The sequence below is a fragment of the Orbicella franksi genome, chromosome 13, assembly GCF_964199315.1.
Source record: "Orbicella franksi chromosome 13, jaOrbFran1.1, whole genome shotgun sequence".
In the NCBI taxonomy this organism is placed as follows: domain Eukaryota; kingdom Metazoa; phylum Cnidaria; class Anthozoa; order Scleractinia; family Merulinidae; genus Orbicella; species Orbicella franksi.
The window spans coordinates 6,176,239-6,194,900 of NC_138157.1; the positions used below are offsets into that span (position 1 = coordinate 6,176,239).

General features: G+C 40.7%; 3 protein-coding genes across 3 annotated transcripts in view; all 3 read left to right on the forward strand.

Moving 5' to 3' along the window:
* The first annotated feature begins 1,549 nt into the window (after positions 1-1,549).
* LOC145466301 (sulfotransferase 1C2-like) lies at positions 1,550-7,302 on the forward strand. The gene is made up of 3 exons (XM_081450006.1): positions 1,550-1,775; positions 5,303-5,397; positions 7,021-7,302. Exons 1-3 carry the CDS (start codon positions 1,550-1,552, stop codon positions 7,300-7,302), a joined length of 603 nt encoding a protein of 200 aa, XP_081306132.1.
* LOC145464936 (sulfotransferase 1C4-like) lies at positions 6,435-14,199 on the forward strand. Its single transcript, XM_081448747.1, has 4 exons — positions 6,435-8,457; positions 11,128-11,478; positions 12,504-12,598; positions 13,061-14,199. The coding sequence occupies exons 1-4, from the start codon at positions 8,271-8,273 to the stop codon at positions 13,337-13,339; spliced, it is 912 nt and encodes a 303-aa protein (XP_081304873.1). The 5' UTR covers positions 6,435-8,270; the 3' UTR covers positions 13,340-14,199.
* Positions 14,200-17,576: 3,377 nt separating this feature from the next.
* LOC145465741 (sulfotransferase 1B1-like) overlaps positions 17,577-18,662 on the forward strand; it is a 10,224-nt gene continuing 9,138 nt past the window's right edge. The window contains exon 1 of the mRNA XM_081449507.1: positions 17,577-17,845. Within this exon, the coding sequence (XP_081305633.1) occupies positions 17,665-17,845 (181 nt within the window). The 5' untranslated portion in view covers positions 17,577-17,664. The remainder of the gene's footprint in view (positions 17,846-18,662) is intronic.

The following is an 18,662-nucleotide window of genomic DNA, read 5'->3' on the forward strand; positions in this document are numbered from 1 at the left end:
TCAATGTATTCAGTGACTGATGATGGGAGTTTGTTGGCCTATTGATTAACCATCGATTGCTCATCGATCATCGGTAATAATCAATGACTGATCAACTGATTACCCATAGATTGCCCATTGATTACTCATTGATTTCATTGATGTTATCGATTAGTTACATCTGGGCATATCTTGTCCCAGAGATAGAAAGGCAGCCTCGTTCAAGGGAAAAATCCTGGAAACGAGATTGTTAGGGAAGCAAAAAGCAGCAGATCTTGTTAAGTGGGAACCCCCTCCCAGCCCCCTTCCCCTAAAGACCCCATATATAGGAGTACCCCAAGGGGTAACCGGAAACGTCCACAGAAAAACACTCCATGTTTAATACACGGAGACGCTCTTTGTGCACGTCACGCAATCTTTCCTCGCTATTTGGAAGGACCTCGTGACGAGCCAAAAGAACGCATTCGCAGGAGGTTGCCCCGATGTAGTTGTGTGATGGACCGATACCATTTTTTTTCAGACCGATATGATACCGAGTACGTTTCTGAGGGTCTCAATGGGGTTAGACGTTAACTATAAAACGGGCCAGAAATTTAGATCGGAAACTTTTAACCATTAGCCGTCAACACTGATTAACTGTCAAAAAATTAGACTAAATAAAGAGTTTTTTGTGTCGTGTATTGTGGTAACTATGGTGGTCTACAAATCTTGTAATAATACCTTTTTCCATCCCGGAATGGTCCTAAGACCTTAAATATGTTTTACAGTAATCAAAATAAATTTCTGATTTTTTTAAACAATGGAATATAATTTCTAAGAGTTCCCTTAACCCTAAAGAGAACCGTTAGGCGTAAAAAAGCGTCGTTAGCCGTAAGAGACCATCGATTCTGACTTTTTTCTTCGATCTTAATATCGATGTCGATATTGTGACGTCATCGAGTTACCTGGTTTGTCACGTGATCTGTACATGTTTTACCAAAGGTAGGGTTGTCTCGCACTATAAATTTTGATTGTTGTTCAGTATTCTACTTGACAACACAGAAGACGTCAAACGTGGTAAGAACAAAAATGTGGCACAGGAGGCAACAGCCGAGTGTGTCACTAAATTTTGACCTCTTCTGTGATCAGTTACTGCACATGGAATCTATTTATTTTATACAATTAAAAAATAATAAAATGTTAATACGTACGAGTTCGTAATATATATCCTACGGGTATATTAGGAACTCACAGCGTGACGAAATCCCAGTTGGCTTGGTAGTTCAGTTGCAATTGGTAGAGCGCTGGACCGGGTCATGGGTTATAATCACGTTCAGGCTTGAATGTTGTTTAGGCTTCGACTGTTCAAGTTGTGTATATAACTGCGATGATCAACCGTGTCTTCACATCTTTCTACTCTTTCTCCACAGTTCAAATATGTGATCTTTCATATATTCACCTGTGTTCGCAAGTATAGTCAAGTATGTTGCTTCCTTTCATGGATATCATATTTATCCTCGTCCGGCGGCTTCGTCAGAGATTGCTGTAGCTTTACTTCGAGAAAGCTAAACGTTTGTGTAAAGACGTTCTTATGTTTCCTGCATCAATTCGATCGAACTTTTGTCTCTCGAGTTCGATATATAGGTTTAAGCCTCCTTTGTCCCCCCTGGTACCACATGAATCAAAGAAAATTGGACTTGAAGAAAGTGGCCCGTGCCCAGTGAACGTTGTGTATGTTAATGTGGAAATCGAGGAAGATGACGAAGGAACCACAAAGTGGTACATCGGAGTAATAAAAGAAGTTAAAGAAGGAACTTGTACGATAACTTTCGATGGCTTTGACAGTTCGCACAACATACAAGTTGCAGTAGACGAAATACCTTCGGATGACATAATATTTCTCTAAGCTTCTGAAAGTGGATGTCTTCTGAACTGTCAAATGTGCTGATTTGCATAAAAGAAACATTAACAGTGATTGCTGTATCATTCATGCAGCAAAGCAAGGAGGGTTTGCACACCTAATATAATAACAACTTTATACAGTATTAGTATATACCACACAGGTAAATAGTGCTTTCCGCGCATTCTGATTGGCAAGCTCGGAGGTGAGTAGTAAGTACTATTCACCTATGAACAAATATGAGCAAACGTAGAAAAAACAAAATGGCTTGGCGTTCCGCTTCCGTTACTGAGGAGCCAATTTTATCGGCTGATTTTTCAACTTGTGTGATCTATATACTAAAACAATTATTCACCTGTGTCGGTGAAAGTGGTGGATTATTCACTTCCACTTCGGTGAATAATTGTTAACTATTGCGGGAAAACCGTTTTTGCACCAAATTGTTCATGCCCAGATATTGGCGAGGGTAATGAGACATTGTTCACCTGGATTAGCTTAATCTGGCTTTCAAAACATTTTGACAGTTGTCTACACAATATAAGCGTGTTTCTGAAAAATATCTAAGGGGGAGTCCAACCCAATTACAGACAGCGGGGCAGGGCGAAGACTTTTTCGCACTAAATTTTTTACATGTATCAAAACTGTATTTTTATCACAGAGCACTGGAGAGAGCGAAGATTTCCTCGCACTAAATGTTTTATATGTATCAAGCTATATTTATTTCGCAGAGATATGGACAGGGCGAAGACTTCTTTGCACTAAATTTTTTATGTGTATTAGAACTGTATTTTTATCACAGAGAACTGGACAGAGCGAAGACTTCTTCGCACTAAATTTTTTATATGTATTAAAACTGTATTTTTATCGCAGAGAACTGGACATGGCGAAGACTTCTTCGCTTTAAATTTTTTTATATGTATAAAAAAGTAATTTTTTTTATTATAGAGAACTGGACATGGCGAAGACTTCTTCGCACTAAATTTTTGATATGTATCAAAACTATATTTTTACAGAGAACTGGACAGGGCGAAGAATTCCTCGCACTGAATTTTTTATATGTATAAAAAATATTTTTTTACTATAGAGAACTGGACATGGCGAAGACTTCTTCGCCCTAAATTTTTTATATGTATAAAAAATATTTTTTATTACAGAGAACTGGGCATGGCGAAGACTTCTTCGCACTAAATTTTTTATATGTATTAAAGCTATATTTTTATCACAGAGAACTGGACAGAGCGAAGACTTCTTCGCACTAAATTTTTTATATATATAAAAGACTTTTTTTATTATAGAGAACTGGACAGGGCGAAGACTTCTTCGCGCTAAATTTTTTATATGTATAAGAACTGAAATGTTATTACAGAGAACGGGCATGGGCGAAGAATTCTTTGCACTAAATTTTTTATATGTATCAAATCTATATTTTTACAGAGAACTGGACAGGGCGAAGAATTCTTCGCCCTAAATTTTTTATATGTATGAAACTATAATGTTATTACATTTGACATTACAGAATAAAGGACTTCGCACAATTTTTTTATGTAGTACTGTCTCACTTTGCTGCAAAATTTGCATAAGTGTAAATACCGGTGGAGGGGGGAGGAATCTTTTTTGATTGAATTTTTTTTGACGAGAGACGTATAGAAGAATTGATTCGAACACCTCGTTTTGCTGCGTATAATTACGGTACTCTCACTGAATAAATATATCAAAGATGGCGAAATAATATAAACAAATGCCTTGACGAGAAGTAAAAGAAAATACATGGCACTGTACTCTTACTGGCAATCGTTCCTGTTCTGTATTTTCCAATTCCTCATAATGCACTCTGTTTGCCCCCCAACTTTTGCGTAAACTATTGTTGTGAAATGTTCTTGGGAGGTCTGCATATTTTCAAGACAATCTCACAACAATAGTTTATAAATTACGAAGCATTAACCCTGTCCGTTTCACCTAGTCGCCGCGCAGTTTAGTAAAGTAAGTGGAAAAGCAGATGAAGAACAGATGCCAGGGTATGAAATGAACTGCAGGATTATATTATATTGAGTCATTGAAAGAACACATCGTACTCAAGGGCCGAGAGTTACCCACAATACACGGGGGTATTATTACTTGGTCACGCATTCGCTTACTAACAGCTCTAGTGGTGGAGAAGCCAGTGGGGTACTCACAGAAAAATTTGGAGGGGTTGTACGGCTCGCTTCCCAAAACCTTTACCCTATTTATGACCAAATCTGCGATTTTCCCTACCCTATTTATGACCAGAACAAAAATTTGATACCCTATTTATGACCGTTGCGGCTGACACAGCTGCCCTAAACATAATATTGAAGGGCTTTTCTTTATGGTCTTATCGATAATGATGGAAAAGCTGTAGCTTCTTCTAAACAACATACCCAATTCAAGACTAGAGTACAAAAACCATACCCTATTTAAGACCAAAAGGGCCAAAATCGATACCCTATTTATGACCAAAAAGGCTGAAAAACCCTAGCCTTTGGTGCCGTACATACCTAAATAGCCCATATAAGGGAGTACCCCCGGGTGGAGAAGCAGCCTGACTTTCCTTGTGGTAGCATCTTGACTTCACGAGTGCTTTTTACTGAGTCACATCTCTCCTTATGTATTCTCTGACAGTCGCGTTTTGCGTTCTTTCTTAACAGTGCCAGCTGGCTATATCTTTACTTCTTCGATATAACAATGGCATAGCACCCATAGAATAAAACCTCAGCGTTGTGGCATAAAAATTGCCACCGTTTGCAGACGATCCTTTTCAAAACTCAGTGGCTGATAGCCACTTTGATTATTTTTCATCGAGAGCTGAGGCAAAAAACATTAGAAGCCAACGACTTTATCGGTCTCTCTCATATGTGAAACGGTTGTGGATCCTTGTCGTCTCGCTAAGGGTGACTAGTACGAAAAGTCGCTATTTAAAGCCGTCAAGGTATCTTTTGCCGTTAAATGTTGTCTGTCCGTTTTAAAGCGGTATCCCTTAAAGGTCGAATAAAGCTCGACCACACCCAGATTGATCTCCTTTGGCAGGGCTCAAAAAAAGTGCCGTCCCATTGTCCCAGACAAGTAGATTTTCCTTCTGGGCAAGTAATTTTTCATTCTCACTGTACTTTCCCGATGGGCGGGACATCAAGCAATTTATCTGCCAGCTAAATCATGAAAATAGCAAACTAAGACTTTTCTATATGGGGCAAGCAAAATTTGAGAGGTAGTTGTCCCAAGGGCAAATTCATATTTTTTGGAAACCCTGTTTAGTGCCTAATTCAAATTTTCCGATGAGCATACCCGACGTTTTCACATAAGAGTCCCTCCTCCTCGCCAGGTTGTTAAAAATCATAAGAGAGCATCCTCCTGTGGTCACCTATTTATGCTCTAAGGACCTCTTTTCGTGCTTCCTGTAACTAGTTCTGAATTGATCTTTTCTAACAGTGGCTTGGAACCTCTGGACTGACCATGTTCTGGGATGGTCGAAGCACAAAGATGATCCAAATGTCTTGTTTCTTAAATACGAAGATTTACATAAGGTTTGTTAAATGAGACCTGTATTTTGTTGGCCTTTTGCAGGCTCTAAGTTAGTTCTGAACGTATTTGCTTTTCCGAATTTCCCTCCCGCGCGCGCGTCTTAGTCTCTGAGACACTAACTTACGACTTGGCTTGTCTTTTTTTTTTTTTCGCGAAGACGGAAGAAAGGAAAAAAGAATTTTATCTTACCTCTCGCTCCCGCGAATAAACGAATGCTTCACTGCACAAACATGGAACTGACTTTCTGTATTGTCCAGCCTATCTTCCCAGTTTTAGTTTAACCGCCGCATAATACATTTCAAAACTTAAACTGTCCTTTGATCTACCCCTCATCACATTATAGAGAAGCCTCGAGCCTTAGACTGGGAGTAGTTGAGCTTAGTTGGGTTTTGTCCCTGAAATCCTCCGCACGCGGGACTGAGTTTAAAAATTATGACATTTAGGAAAAGAAACGAGGAGAGACAGGAGAAGAGAGAGGAGAAGAGAGAAAGAGAGAGGGAGACTTCTTCTTTTCTCTCGGAGCCCGCGGCTGACGGCTTCACCGCTCAATCGCTCGTCAAGCGCTAGGACTAGGACACGACACTAGTCGAACGCTAGGAAAAGAAAGAGACTGTTCGCAGTCTACTTCAAACTCATGAATGACTAAATAATCTATTTCCACCAATAACAACACCTTCCAAGAAATGATCATAATGTACTGAGCTTTTAATCAAAGGAACAATTTACTCCTAGGATCGGAATTTCAATTGGATGAGTATCCGGTGAAACATTTAAAACTCGGATCGTAAGAATCACTTGTTACTTCGTCTTTCTTCAAATATCTTGGATGGGATATGTTTCCTCTTTTTTAGGATCTGGCGTCCAGACATTTGGCAGCCACTACACTATTCCAAGATGAATGCCCTAAATCCTCTAATTAGCGCCTCCCCTCAAATATGCGCCCCCCTTCGAATAAGCGCCTCTCCTATATACGCCAAAATTTTAAATAAGCGCCTCTCCTCGAATAAGCGCCCCTCCCCCCTTCTGCCTGTTTTATCATGGAAGAGTATTTGTACAACAAAGGATGTATAGGTTTGGTCGCCTTTAATCACAAGCAAGTGATTATCGACGCATTCAAGCGCTGCACGTCGACCGTCGCAACGCATGGTAGCCAAGACGTGCTGATTCATTGCCTAAACCCCAACCAACCCTGTGCAGCAGGCCTAAACCGGCTTTAAAAGGGGTTATATTACTTAGAGTCTACTTAGTTCTTCAGGAGAGACAGGATCGTTCTGAAACTTCTAAGGGACTTACACATATAATTATTACAAAAAAACCCGATCATATCCGACCACGATTTGAGGAAAATTAAATAAGCGCCCCCCCCCCTCGATTAAGCGCCTCCCTCGAATAAGCGCCCCCTCCCCCCGTCTTCTCCTAAACTTTTGAAATAAGCGCCCCGGGTGCTAATTCGAGGATTTACGGTATGTTACTTTCTGTGAGGATTTCTGAAACGATGACAGTCTTTGTGGCAGTTCAGTGTGCACGTTTATCAGCGTGCCTAGGCCAATTGTCACGAAAAATATAACTTTGACAAATGGAACCTCGATATAAGCTCAAGAAAATAATACTTCTCTCTCCACTAGGATCTACTTTCCCATGTCCGAATGATAGCAAACTTTCTCGACAAGCCTCTGTCAGATGACCTCTTCAGTCGCATTGCTGAACAATGTAGTTTCAGTGGGATGAAGAAGAATGCTGTTAGTTACCAAATTAAGACAGCTGACCAGGGAGAAACATCGCTACTTCGGAAGGGCGTGGTCGGAGACTGGAAGAATTACTTCACTCCAGAACTGAATGAGAGATTTGAGAATGAAGTGTTGGCAAAATTAAAAGGAAGTGGATTAGAGTTTGATTTTGAGATATAGGAGGAGGCAAAGAGCTGGGGAAAACGGATTTGTAGTGCGTTAGTTTGTTTTAATGACTCGCCACTTACATAGCTAATTTGTCTTGCAGTTAATAAATTACAATAAACATGTATGATCAAAAAATCTGGTACGAATATGACAGAGAACTGTCGTCAAAAGATGCTTTTATAGGCCTGTAGTAGACATTCGCACCAGTACATATACAGAGCTGTTAATAAGCGGACATTAGGAGATAAACTGAACGTGGAATGGATAAAATCAGAAATTATTATGCAATGTCTATGTAACCAGGGACCGCGGAGACCATCATCTGGCGAAGATGAAACAATTATTAGGGGTCACGTGTACTGTTCCGCGGTCAGTTTTGTTACTTTCAAGTGGTAAAATTCATCATGCATACATTATCCATGCCATCTGGAGCCCTAAAAATTCAACCCACGCCAAAAAATGGAGAAATCAGCGGCTAAAGCATTGAAAAAGTAAATCAGTCGAAAGGAAGAAAAGTATGCGAAAGCATAAAGGGTTGCCTTTTCTTTCAAAACTGGTTTTATATTAGTTATTTTTCGGGAAAGATCTAAACTCTTTTGATTTGAAGCTTCATCTGAATGTATAAAATAGCATGAATGCACAATAAAGTGGAATTCTTGGTCGGTTATTCAATGCTCCGGCACAAGGTATAACACGAATGACTGAAAGGTAAGGACATCCGGGAAAATATCACGTAGTGAAAACGTATTCTAAATACACAGGCTTCAGTTTGTGTCAGTCACGCGATCTATCGAGGGGTGACTTGATTTTCAGAAGCCTTCACTGCGCATTTACACAGTTGCGTGACTCACAATCTCGTACGCGGAGCCCGCGCGTTTTCGGTCAGCTGTGCTAACCGAAAAGATCGCCTCTGATCTGGAAACGAGATTTGTATCCGAATTCGATCAGGGAAATTGCTGAAGTACTGTGCTGCGTTACTAATGATCATGGCGAGTTCTCCATTTGTTCAAGTTACCGAAGGCGAGTGGACGTCAGAAAAACTCATCAACGTTTTGGGCTTGAAAATGCCTCTAGATTTCGCTTCCAATCCTCAGTTACTTTGCGACTTTATCACGAATTTTCAGACAAGGCCGGATGACATTTTCGTGGTCACATACCCCAAGTCAGGTGAGTCAGTATTCGACGTGCAGTATCTTATAGGTGTAATACTTGTGTAAAACATTCTTAAACTTATTAGGTCCGGTGGGATATGATATCAAACTTAAGTTACAAAATAGCCTCGACGAGAGTCAACAATCTCTTTATACCAGTAGCTAGAGGTCTTGTCCTATAAGCCCCTATTTATGTGTCTTGCATTAGGAAGCTCGTCCGATGAACAAACAAATATCGCTGACAATGTTTTAGCGTGTCGAAGACCTAAGAAAAGTTGCCTTTCACTCGAATTCAATGTAAACAGGCTTGTTATTTCTCCGCATTCCTTTCTCGGCAGTTTGCCACAAGAGACGTCACGCAATACTTTGGACTACGGTATTTGTGTCGTGGCAAAATGAATACCTCGTATCATTTTCAGAGGTTGTCAATGACGTTAACTGACCACATATGTCCCCAACCGACCCAAGCACAAGCTAACGACTACAGTAAAAAACAAAGTCCTTTTTTTCAAAGGTTTTGATCACGGCATTTTCTAATATCGTTATATTGTTTACAGACACTTCGTGGCTGATAGCGTGACTAGCTCAAAATACTGGTACGGTGGCTGCCTTTTGTTGGTTTTTCCGATCGTAGATCTTTCGAGCTTTTAAAAATAATTAATACTCTTCCTTTGTATTGAAAATGTTCAGAATAAATCGTGCAGGTTGTAACAGGAGGGATTCGGACGTCCATTAGCTTGTAAAAGGACCAATAATTTCGATTAAATGGTGCGTGAAAATTCGTAAGGACGCATGTAGCTCGATTTTCACCAGAGAGAGATCATACGTCAACACGAATCATCTGTTCCTGAGTATAAATTCTACCGACTGATCATCCTTCTAGTACGAACTTGGGAAACGAACGGCAGTTTGTAAGATTATTCGTCTGTGTATGGGAAAACGACGGATCAGCCGTCCAGACGAATTATCCACGCTAGTCCGTTTGTCAAGACTTACTACCATCTGTAGTATATTTTAAGCATTCTTTGTTAAGTGGGGATGGGCAAACACTATAAATCGCAAAATCTTGCGGTGAATTTCGTAGCTGGCCCGACTTTCTGTGACACTAAAGACTCGCAATATGAGTAACACAATATAACCACGTTTTATTGTCACCGAACACGCTGAAAAAGTACGTGCGTTCACCAGAAATGATGAGATCACATTATTCGAAATTAAGATCAAGACCAAGATTATTCGATCACTTACTGTTTCAAAAAAAGCGAAAAAAAAAAGAAGAAGAAGACGAAGCAGCAGCAGCAGCAGCAGCAGCAGTAGCAGCAGCAGCAGGAGGAGGAGGAGGAGGAGGAATGGTCACATGTTCAGGCAGTCACAGAACGTTCTGCACAACCTGGGTACAGTAGAACTAGAACCGAAGCGTTAAAGGACCGGAAAAAGGGGCCGTTCCGACAGGGGCTCGAGCCCTAGATACTGTAAACCTCAGTCACAGCATGACTTTACGTTAATCAGCGTGACGTTACGTTAATCAGCGTTACGTTGCACGGCCCATCATTTAGTTTAAACATAGAGGATATTATCCGGTGGTACATAAGAAGATACGAATTTTCTGTTTGCTTACCACAATAACATAAAGTTCATACCTTCTTGTCTCCTTGTACTGAACGTTCTTTTTATTACATATGGACAATAATACATAACACTTGTTTGCAAATACTGGGTTTCTAAAAGCCGAAAAAGTCGAAAAATTAAGTGAGTCAGTGGAGCGCGGATCACCCCGTGCTATTTACTTTTTCATTTATCGCTCTGTACGTACTCCACTGAGAAGTCTCCCCATACACGTCGAAGGGATACTACTCCTAGCAGGTATAAACATGTTTTGCATTACAGTACATACCCAGCTTGGGTTATTGTTTAGTGATACAGTGAAAGCTTTCGTAAGCGGACACCCTCGGGGGACGCGAAAAAGGTGTCCACAGTAACTGGAGCTTGCCACTTTATGAGAATGTATCGCGGCCACTAGAGGTGTGAGGGAGAGATGGCCTCTTACGGGAGCTCAGTTGCCCAACTAACAATAAACAATTGGAATGCAAAAACCCCACTATTTTTAATATATATATTTAGAAAACAGCCCTAAGAAAATATACGCGCGCTGATTGGTTAAATTGCGTCATAACGTTGTCAAAGTGGCTGGGGAACTACGAGCCGCAGGCGAGTGGTTCCGCAGTAAACTTCCCAAACTTCCACTCGTTTTCCTATTTAGCAATTAGATTATGAGCTCGAGATTTCTATTGCGTGATAGTTGACGAGGGCGCATGTGACGCGATAGTGTTTATCCACGGAGAGACACTATCAGCCCATGGTGACCGTCCGAGGAAAATACCCGGATGAATAGTACTCGTCCGTGAAAAAATTTTCTGCAAACAAGCGGGCTTACAGAAAATAAACAATAATTATGATCATGATAATGATAGCGAAAGCGACAGCGACAGCGACAGCGACAGCGACAGCGACAGCGACAGCGACAGCGACAGCGACAGCGACAGCGACAGCGACAGCGACAGCGACAGCGACAGTGATAGTGATAAAAATGAAAATGATAATAAAATTGCAAAATTATCTGTGCATTGACTCTAAAACTAATCATAACAATTGTCTGCTTTATTCTTGGTTATAAATGTCATTTTAGGGACAACCTGGGTTCAAGAAATTGTATGGCAGATATTTAACGAAGGACAAGTCAAAAGTAACCATACGAGAGAGCGAGTGCCATTCCTAGAATTTGTCTTCAATCCAAGGGTGGGCCTTCAACCTGACGTCAACACTCTGCCAAGTCCTCGTATTTTAAAGACTCATCTTTCTTACAATATTATTCCTAAAAGTGCAAACGAAGACAGAAAGTGTAAATATATTTACGTTGCTCGCAATCCAAAAGATGTTGCAGTATCACACTTCAAGTTTATTACAAGCTCGAAAATACTCGGAAATGGATTCAGTGGGCCATGGGAATTTTATGCCAAGCTATTTGTGGAAGGAAATGGTAAGTTTTTAATACATTTAGCCCGAAGAGTGTAGAAAATAGACACCATTTAAATTCTTCTCGGCTAATCTAATGTTAGTTTGGAGTTGGTATCAAATCGGGCCTTTTTTTTTTAACTTACATGGTGAACAGTTTCTTTCTCCTCACATGACCTGACTGAACACTGTTAGTCTACGGTCAGGGTGGGAGTCTTATGCCCTCGTTTCCAGGGCTTTTCCCTAAGGGAGAGGCCCTGAAACGAGGTTGCGTCTTATGTCCATTACCGTGAGACCATCGTTACGGAATGTCGACAGGTAAATTGGCAAACTGGACTGAATTGAATGATGTGGCAGGGACGTTTTACCACGTATACACCCTTGAAGCCCAGGACACCCTATTCTCCTTTCCTTAACCCCTACCTCGTCTCTTAGTTTGCTCGCTCCAGTCTCCTTTCTCCTTTGTTCGTATTCTGTGTGTCCACTTGCGCGTTAACTCTTTGTTCCTACTCGACCGCTAGGCATAACATCTTTAACAGGTTCGATTGATGAGTAACCAACCGTAATGTAAAATGTGAAAAACAGTTAAATGTTAAAAAAAAAAAAAAAAAAAAAAAAACAGTTCGCCCATATCGAGAAGGCGTTCTCGGATGAAGTGAGATGTGAAATTGGCACGTGTTACACGAAACAAAGAAGAGGGTCAACAGCTATTTCCCTTACTTGTGTCGTGAAGGACAAACGACAAACGATTTTGTAAATCAATCTAACACAAAACTGAAAAAAACTCTCCTATTCACAGCAAATACAAATATTCTCACTTAAGTGTACAAACGGCTAAATAACAAAAGTTTGCGACAACCCAGTAACGTCTGTCATTCTTAACCTCTCCAATCATCTCTCTATACCTCTCAAAGAGAGACTCCAGGATTGCCAAAGTTACAAAAATTTCTCTACAGGAGACAACTGCAGTGATCTTGCAAGATTAGTTCTGAAACCTTCATTCATTCATGAAGTAGTTCATTCTTAATTGACTTTTTAATGCATTTACAGTGACTTTGAACTTCTGGACTGACCATGTCCTAGACTGGAGGAAGCACAAAGATGATTCCAATGTCTTGTTTCTTAAATATGAAGATTTACAAAAGGTTTGCTGTAGTGGTGTTTGCAGTTTAGCCTGTTCGAAACGCATTGTTGGTAGAAAAACCAAAAAAAGGCCCGCGTGGGCAAATCGCGTTTAATTTTCTTGAGCTTACTGGAGAAACGCGGTAATTTGAATCACTAATATACAATTTTCAGAGATTTTCAGGCTTCGTCAGTCTGATAATCCTCTGTTCAAGTGTCGTAAAAAGTTGACAGTGGGAAACTTTGAAACATCTTTGAATGTATCACAACAATAGCTTGACGGTTGTTTATTAATTTTTCGTAGAAAAACCGTAAATTCTTCACTTGATAATCTCAATTGTCAAATATTGTTCTTGCCAATCAGTCTTTTTTCCCCACTGCGTAATTGTTGTAGCAAATGTACGTTTTCAAAACTGGCGTGTGAAATATTCAATAAAGTTCCAAATATTTCAAAGCCAGGAAAATGATAGTTCTCTCTCCACCAGGATCTACTTTCCCATGTTCGAATGATCGCTAACTTCCTCAACAAGCCGCTGTCAGATGAACTCATCAGTCGCATTGCTGAACAGTGCACTTTCAGTAGAATGAAGAAAAATGCTGCAAGTTACTCAGTAAAGAGCAAGGAGGGCGAAACATCGCTTCTTCGGAAGGGAGTGGTCGGAGACTGGAAGAATTACTTCACTCCAGAACTGAATGAGAGATTTGACAAGGAAGTACTGGAAAAATTGAAGGGAAGTGGATTAGAGTTTGATTTTGAGATTTAGTAGATGTTTACTAAGACAACGAACTCTCGAAAACGAATGAATAGGATAATTTATAATTAGCATCTATGCAAGCAACATGTTACACAAGCAAAGGGTCAAAGTCTGATGTTAAATAGAAAATAATGATGTAAATTAAATAACTGAATGATTACCAGGCAGTCTGTTTCAATGTGCCATTTACTAAAGGATGCTGATCGGAGATATAACCAAATTCGCGATCATGGTTGGTTCTCCGCGGTCTGATTGTAATCGAAACGGTTAGTTTTTCTCTTTTGCATTACAATTTAATCCGTCTTGGATGCGATGCAATTTTGGGCAGAAACTACAAAGTTTCCCGAAATTTCCTCACATACACGCTGGATTATATTATAATGCAACTGAGAAAAGTATACCTTTTATTTTTCTTTCGCGATGAGTGGTGCACCCAGTAAGAGCGTGTACCACTTACAGATCATGCAAAATTCATCTTGGAGAGGTGCAGGGGACGCCTTGAATCTTCATTATCCCGTTATGTTTTATCGGTGATTAACTTAATGTAATTAACGGCTGCGAAGGAGAATTTCATCGCACTAGAAGCAAGGCTAGAAGCTAGCCTTTGAACAGGCTCCCGACTGGGCTATACGGAGAAGAAGAAAAATAAGCGGGTGGGGGTGTCAACTTGCTTCGCTCGCCGAATGCTCGCCGCTGGCCTTCGTTTCCGGCCTATTTCGTGCTGCCTAGACCATGTACGGCTGCTAGCTGAGAGGCTGGGGAGAGGGAATAACGGAAGCTCTTCATTAACCATTCTCGTCCTCGCTACTCTTAGCTTGCGGGGCCTTAGAGAGAATGGTTCCCCGCGCGCCTTCCCACTACAAATACCCCCCCCCCCCCTGCCCAAGGGAGGATCTGCGGAGGAGAGAGCGCTTAGCCTGCAGCTATAGAGCGTTTTGACTCACATGGCAAGCACACATGCAAATTTATTTGCAGAAAGGGAAATTTTTACATAAAAAAAGAGTTCAACTCCCACAGGATAGCTGGTTTTCACATGCCGTCACTAAAATTCGAACTACAAAACTATTGATCTTCCTGAGATTTTACTTAAATGATGTATAAGAGCAGCTGAAAACTAATATTCATACAAATTTTCGCTCCGAATGGGTTCTTGGTTTTGTGATACACTACGCTTGAATTTCTAAGCTTTTGCGTATGGTTGGCCATTCGTTTCAAAATTACGACAGGGTATACGCGGGTTTTTCTGCCGCGTATACTTGTTTACATACGTTACGCATGGGCTTTAAGCTCATATATACGACCGTTTAGATCGCGTATATACGCATTTTTAAAGGGCCACACATTTGCGTAAATTCAAGCGCGGGGATATGCGAAATAAATGCCCAAATAGACGTGTCCTACAAGCACCCATATATACGCGAGCTAAAATGCGCGTATATGCGGGTCTCGTAAATTACGTTGTATATGCCAGCACGAAATGTGCCTTTTAATGAGAATGGCTCTGCGTGTATGATAGCAATGAAAATTACTTTAACTAAAAATCGTCAATATGGCGGCGGTGGCGAAATGGCTTGTTTTGCTCTATCTGCTAAAATGTTTGTTACTGCAGCTCCCCCAGTGACTGAACTTCTAGAAACAGTTATGCGTGTTTTGAATGACTGTTCAAGATTTTATCCTCACGCTAATCGTAACATGGCAGAGAACTTGATCGTTCGTCGTGATGTTGCTGTGGATTCTGTTCACCGTTTGGGACAGAGGTGCCCAAGCGAATGCTGAGAGAATTCTGCCTGTCGAATAGCTGGTGAGACAAATTCAATACTTACTACATAGATGGGAAATGTTTGCAGTTCAGTTTTGAACTTGAGTAATCTCAAACTACACAAAGCATAAACAGTGGAAAACAGTTTTATAGAGGAAACTTTATATTTGGGTTAACTTTTAATCCTGGGTTAGCGTTAACCGGCTTTCGAACAACCCGGCCCTGATGATTCGAGAAATAAGACTGACGTGGGTTTTCCAAATCTGGTATCAGTATCATGCTGGGTCATTTGCGAAGTAGAAACATCTATGTTCAGCGTCAGCGTGTAAGGAAAAGTTTTTTCGAACTGACCCAGCAGGGTCTGATTTGAGGTGGTTGAATACCATCACAAGGCGTCAGGGGACCTAATTCTCTCTGGCACATTGATGGACTACACTGCCTTATCAGTTGGAGGTTTGTAATACGTGGTGGTTTTGACAGGGCTTTAGACTTAAAGTGGTGCAACAAAAAATTCTAATGCAACTGGGCTCGCTCTGTTCTTAGCTGCTGTGCAAAATTATGAATTGCCCCCTAGAGTGTGTTCAGACGAAGGGGATGAAAATTTAGAGGTAGGAAGAGCTATGCTATGGCACAGGGTATTTAATAGGGGAAGCAAAATTGCTGGGTTGTCTGTACACAACCAGTGAATTGAACGTCTCTGGAGAGAAGTCTTTATTGAAGTCGGTCAGTTCTACTACACTCTGTTCTACCAGTTAGAAGAAAATGGCATCCTGGAATCGAGCAGCATAATCGATCTGTTCTGTTTGTATTACATATTTCTTTGCAGAATTAACAACCAGTTAAACCTCCTAGCTGAGGCATGGAATAACCATGCTGCACGCACAACCAATATGGGTGAACGCAGTGATTTTACAAGATATATGTAATACTGGAAATACTAGCTGTCAGGGGCACATTTGATGATAACACCCAACCAGATGAATTATCTGGTGAAGACCCAATAGGACTTACACTAAAATCACATTCTGTTTCCTAAAACTCCCCTTGAGGTATTGGTATATCATGGGCTGGACGACCCACTCTTTCATTACTAATAGAAGCTGATGCAGTTGGCAAAGCCCTAATGGGAGTACACTGAGGTGCATGAAACTGCTCTTAATTTTGCAAACATTTCCCATCTAAGTAGTAAATATTGCATTTGTCTCACCAGTGATTCTAGAGGCCGTATCCTCTCAGCATTCGCCTTGGTACCTCTGTCCAATGAATCAACTAAAGAATTAGCCTGCGTAGCTTGACGGTTTAGCATATTTTTTAAGCAATTTGAGCGCGAGCGCACAAAGCGACAAAGCAGCGAAAACGAGCAGGAACCCCCTCAGGTTCATTGTGGCTACACCGCATTTGGCGCTCGTTATCGCGGCTTCGTCGCTCTCTTAGCGTTCAAATTGCCTAAAAACCGCCAAGCTACGCAGGCCACTAAACGATGTACAGAGTAATCCACGGCAACTTCACGACGATTAGCGTTAGGATAAAATCTTGAACAGTCATTCAAAACACGCATAACTGTTTCTAGAAGTTCAGTCACTGGAGAGCTGCAGTAACAAACATTAAATAGCAGACAGAGCAAGACAAGCCATTTTACCACTGCCGCCATATTGACGATTCCTAGTTAAAGTAATTTTCATTGCTATCATACATGAACAGCCATTATCTTAAAAGGGCACATTTGGTGCTGGCATATACAACGTAATTTACGAGACCCGCATATACGCGCATTTTAGCTCGCGTATATATGGGTCCTTATTAGACGCGTATATTTGGGGATTTATTTCGCATATCCCCGCGCTTGAATTTACGCAAATGTGTGGTCCTTTAAAAATGCGTATATACGGATCTAAACGGTCGTATTTATGAGCTTAAAGCCCATACGTAACGTATGTAAACTAGTATACGCGGCAGAAAAACCCGCGTATACCCTGTCGTAATTTTGAAACGAATGGCCAACCATATTTGCGTGACGCGGCCTTTACATGACGGCTTAGAGAGCTGTCATGATGGTTAAAAAAGTGACTTATTTCGGGAAACTTGGCTATCTGAACAGTTCATGTGTTAGAAAGAGTATTATTTTAATGTTTGAGTTCCTCGAGGGATAAATTCGCGCTTTTGTATCAAAACTCAGTGACAGATGTTTCTGTTGGTTTCCGGCCGCCATGTTGGTGCCCATACGGATGGACACCAGCATGGCGTCTCCATACAAATCTCTATAAATTTGGAAAAAAAATTTCTCCGCATATCTCGCATAAGAAAAATTGCTGTGACCAGCATTTTTGCGAGAGTCTTTGCATATTTATCTTCTTTCATTTCCCAGATTCTGGACTTTATTTATTGACTGGTTTCGATTTTTATTTTGATCTATTTTGAATTGCGTGACACTGAAAACCAGCAATTGGTTTGGTACTAAAATGGCCGCCGTTTCATTGTTTTCGAACACAATATGGCTGCCGTGACGTCATGTAAAATGAAACGTTCTTGCGTGACATAAATGACATAAATTTGCCTACCACGTTTGCAGTGAATAATGGCGAGTTTTCCTGTCTTTCAAGTAACAGAAGGTCAATGGACATCTGAAAAGTTAATTGACGTTTTGGGTTTGAAAATACCTGCACACTACACTCCCGATCCTCAGTTGCTTTGCGACTCTATCACAAATTTTCGGACGAGGCCAGATGACCTTTTCGTGGTCACATATCCCAAGTCAGGTGAGTCAGTAAGAGCAAGGCCCGGTTTAAACGTCGCATTTTACATGCGCCGAATCGAATTGCCGAATTAAGTGCACGTAAAATGCGACGTTTAAATCAATTAAATGCGACATATTTCAATTCAATACTAGTCAGTCGAATATTCGACTGATCCAGTCGAATATACGACTAACTCGGTTCGACAGTTGATTTGAACGCCGCATTTTAAATGCGCCGAACCTAATTCATAAATTATGTTAAATAAATTATGTTTGCTCGAATGGGAATTAACACGTCGCTCGCGCTCAGCAATTTTATTCGGCAAAAAAAAATGCGACGTTTAAATCAAATCAGCCGAACTTATTCATTCGAGTCGACTAAAATTAGTATTTGATTCGGTACATGTAAAATGCGACGTTTAAACCGGGCCTAAGCATTGAAATTCAAATTATCACCATGTCTTGGAATATTACATCAGAGATACAGAGGAACCTCGATTTAACGAACCTCTATTTAACGAAGTCCTCGATATAACGAACGATATTCTAGGTCCCGGCCAAAGTTACAGTAAAATGTATGGAATAGAACCTCGATATAACGAACCTCGATATAACGAATTCTTCGATATAACGAACATAATCCGGAAGTCCAAACGTAAAATCTACCTCGATATAACGAATTACAGTGTCAACACGCGACAAAAGAGAAACGCTGAACAGATCAACAGTCAACAAATGCTTGTAATCCTTATGGTAAAGAGACAGCAACCTTTCAGTCAACGGCTTGTTATATGTCATAGACATTGGCACTATAGTATTTCGACATCAATTAACTTCTG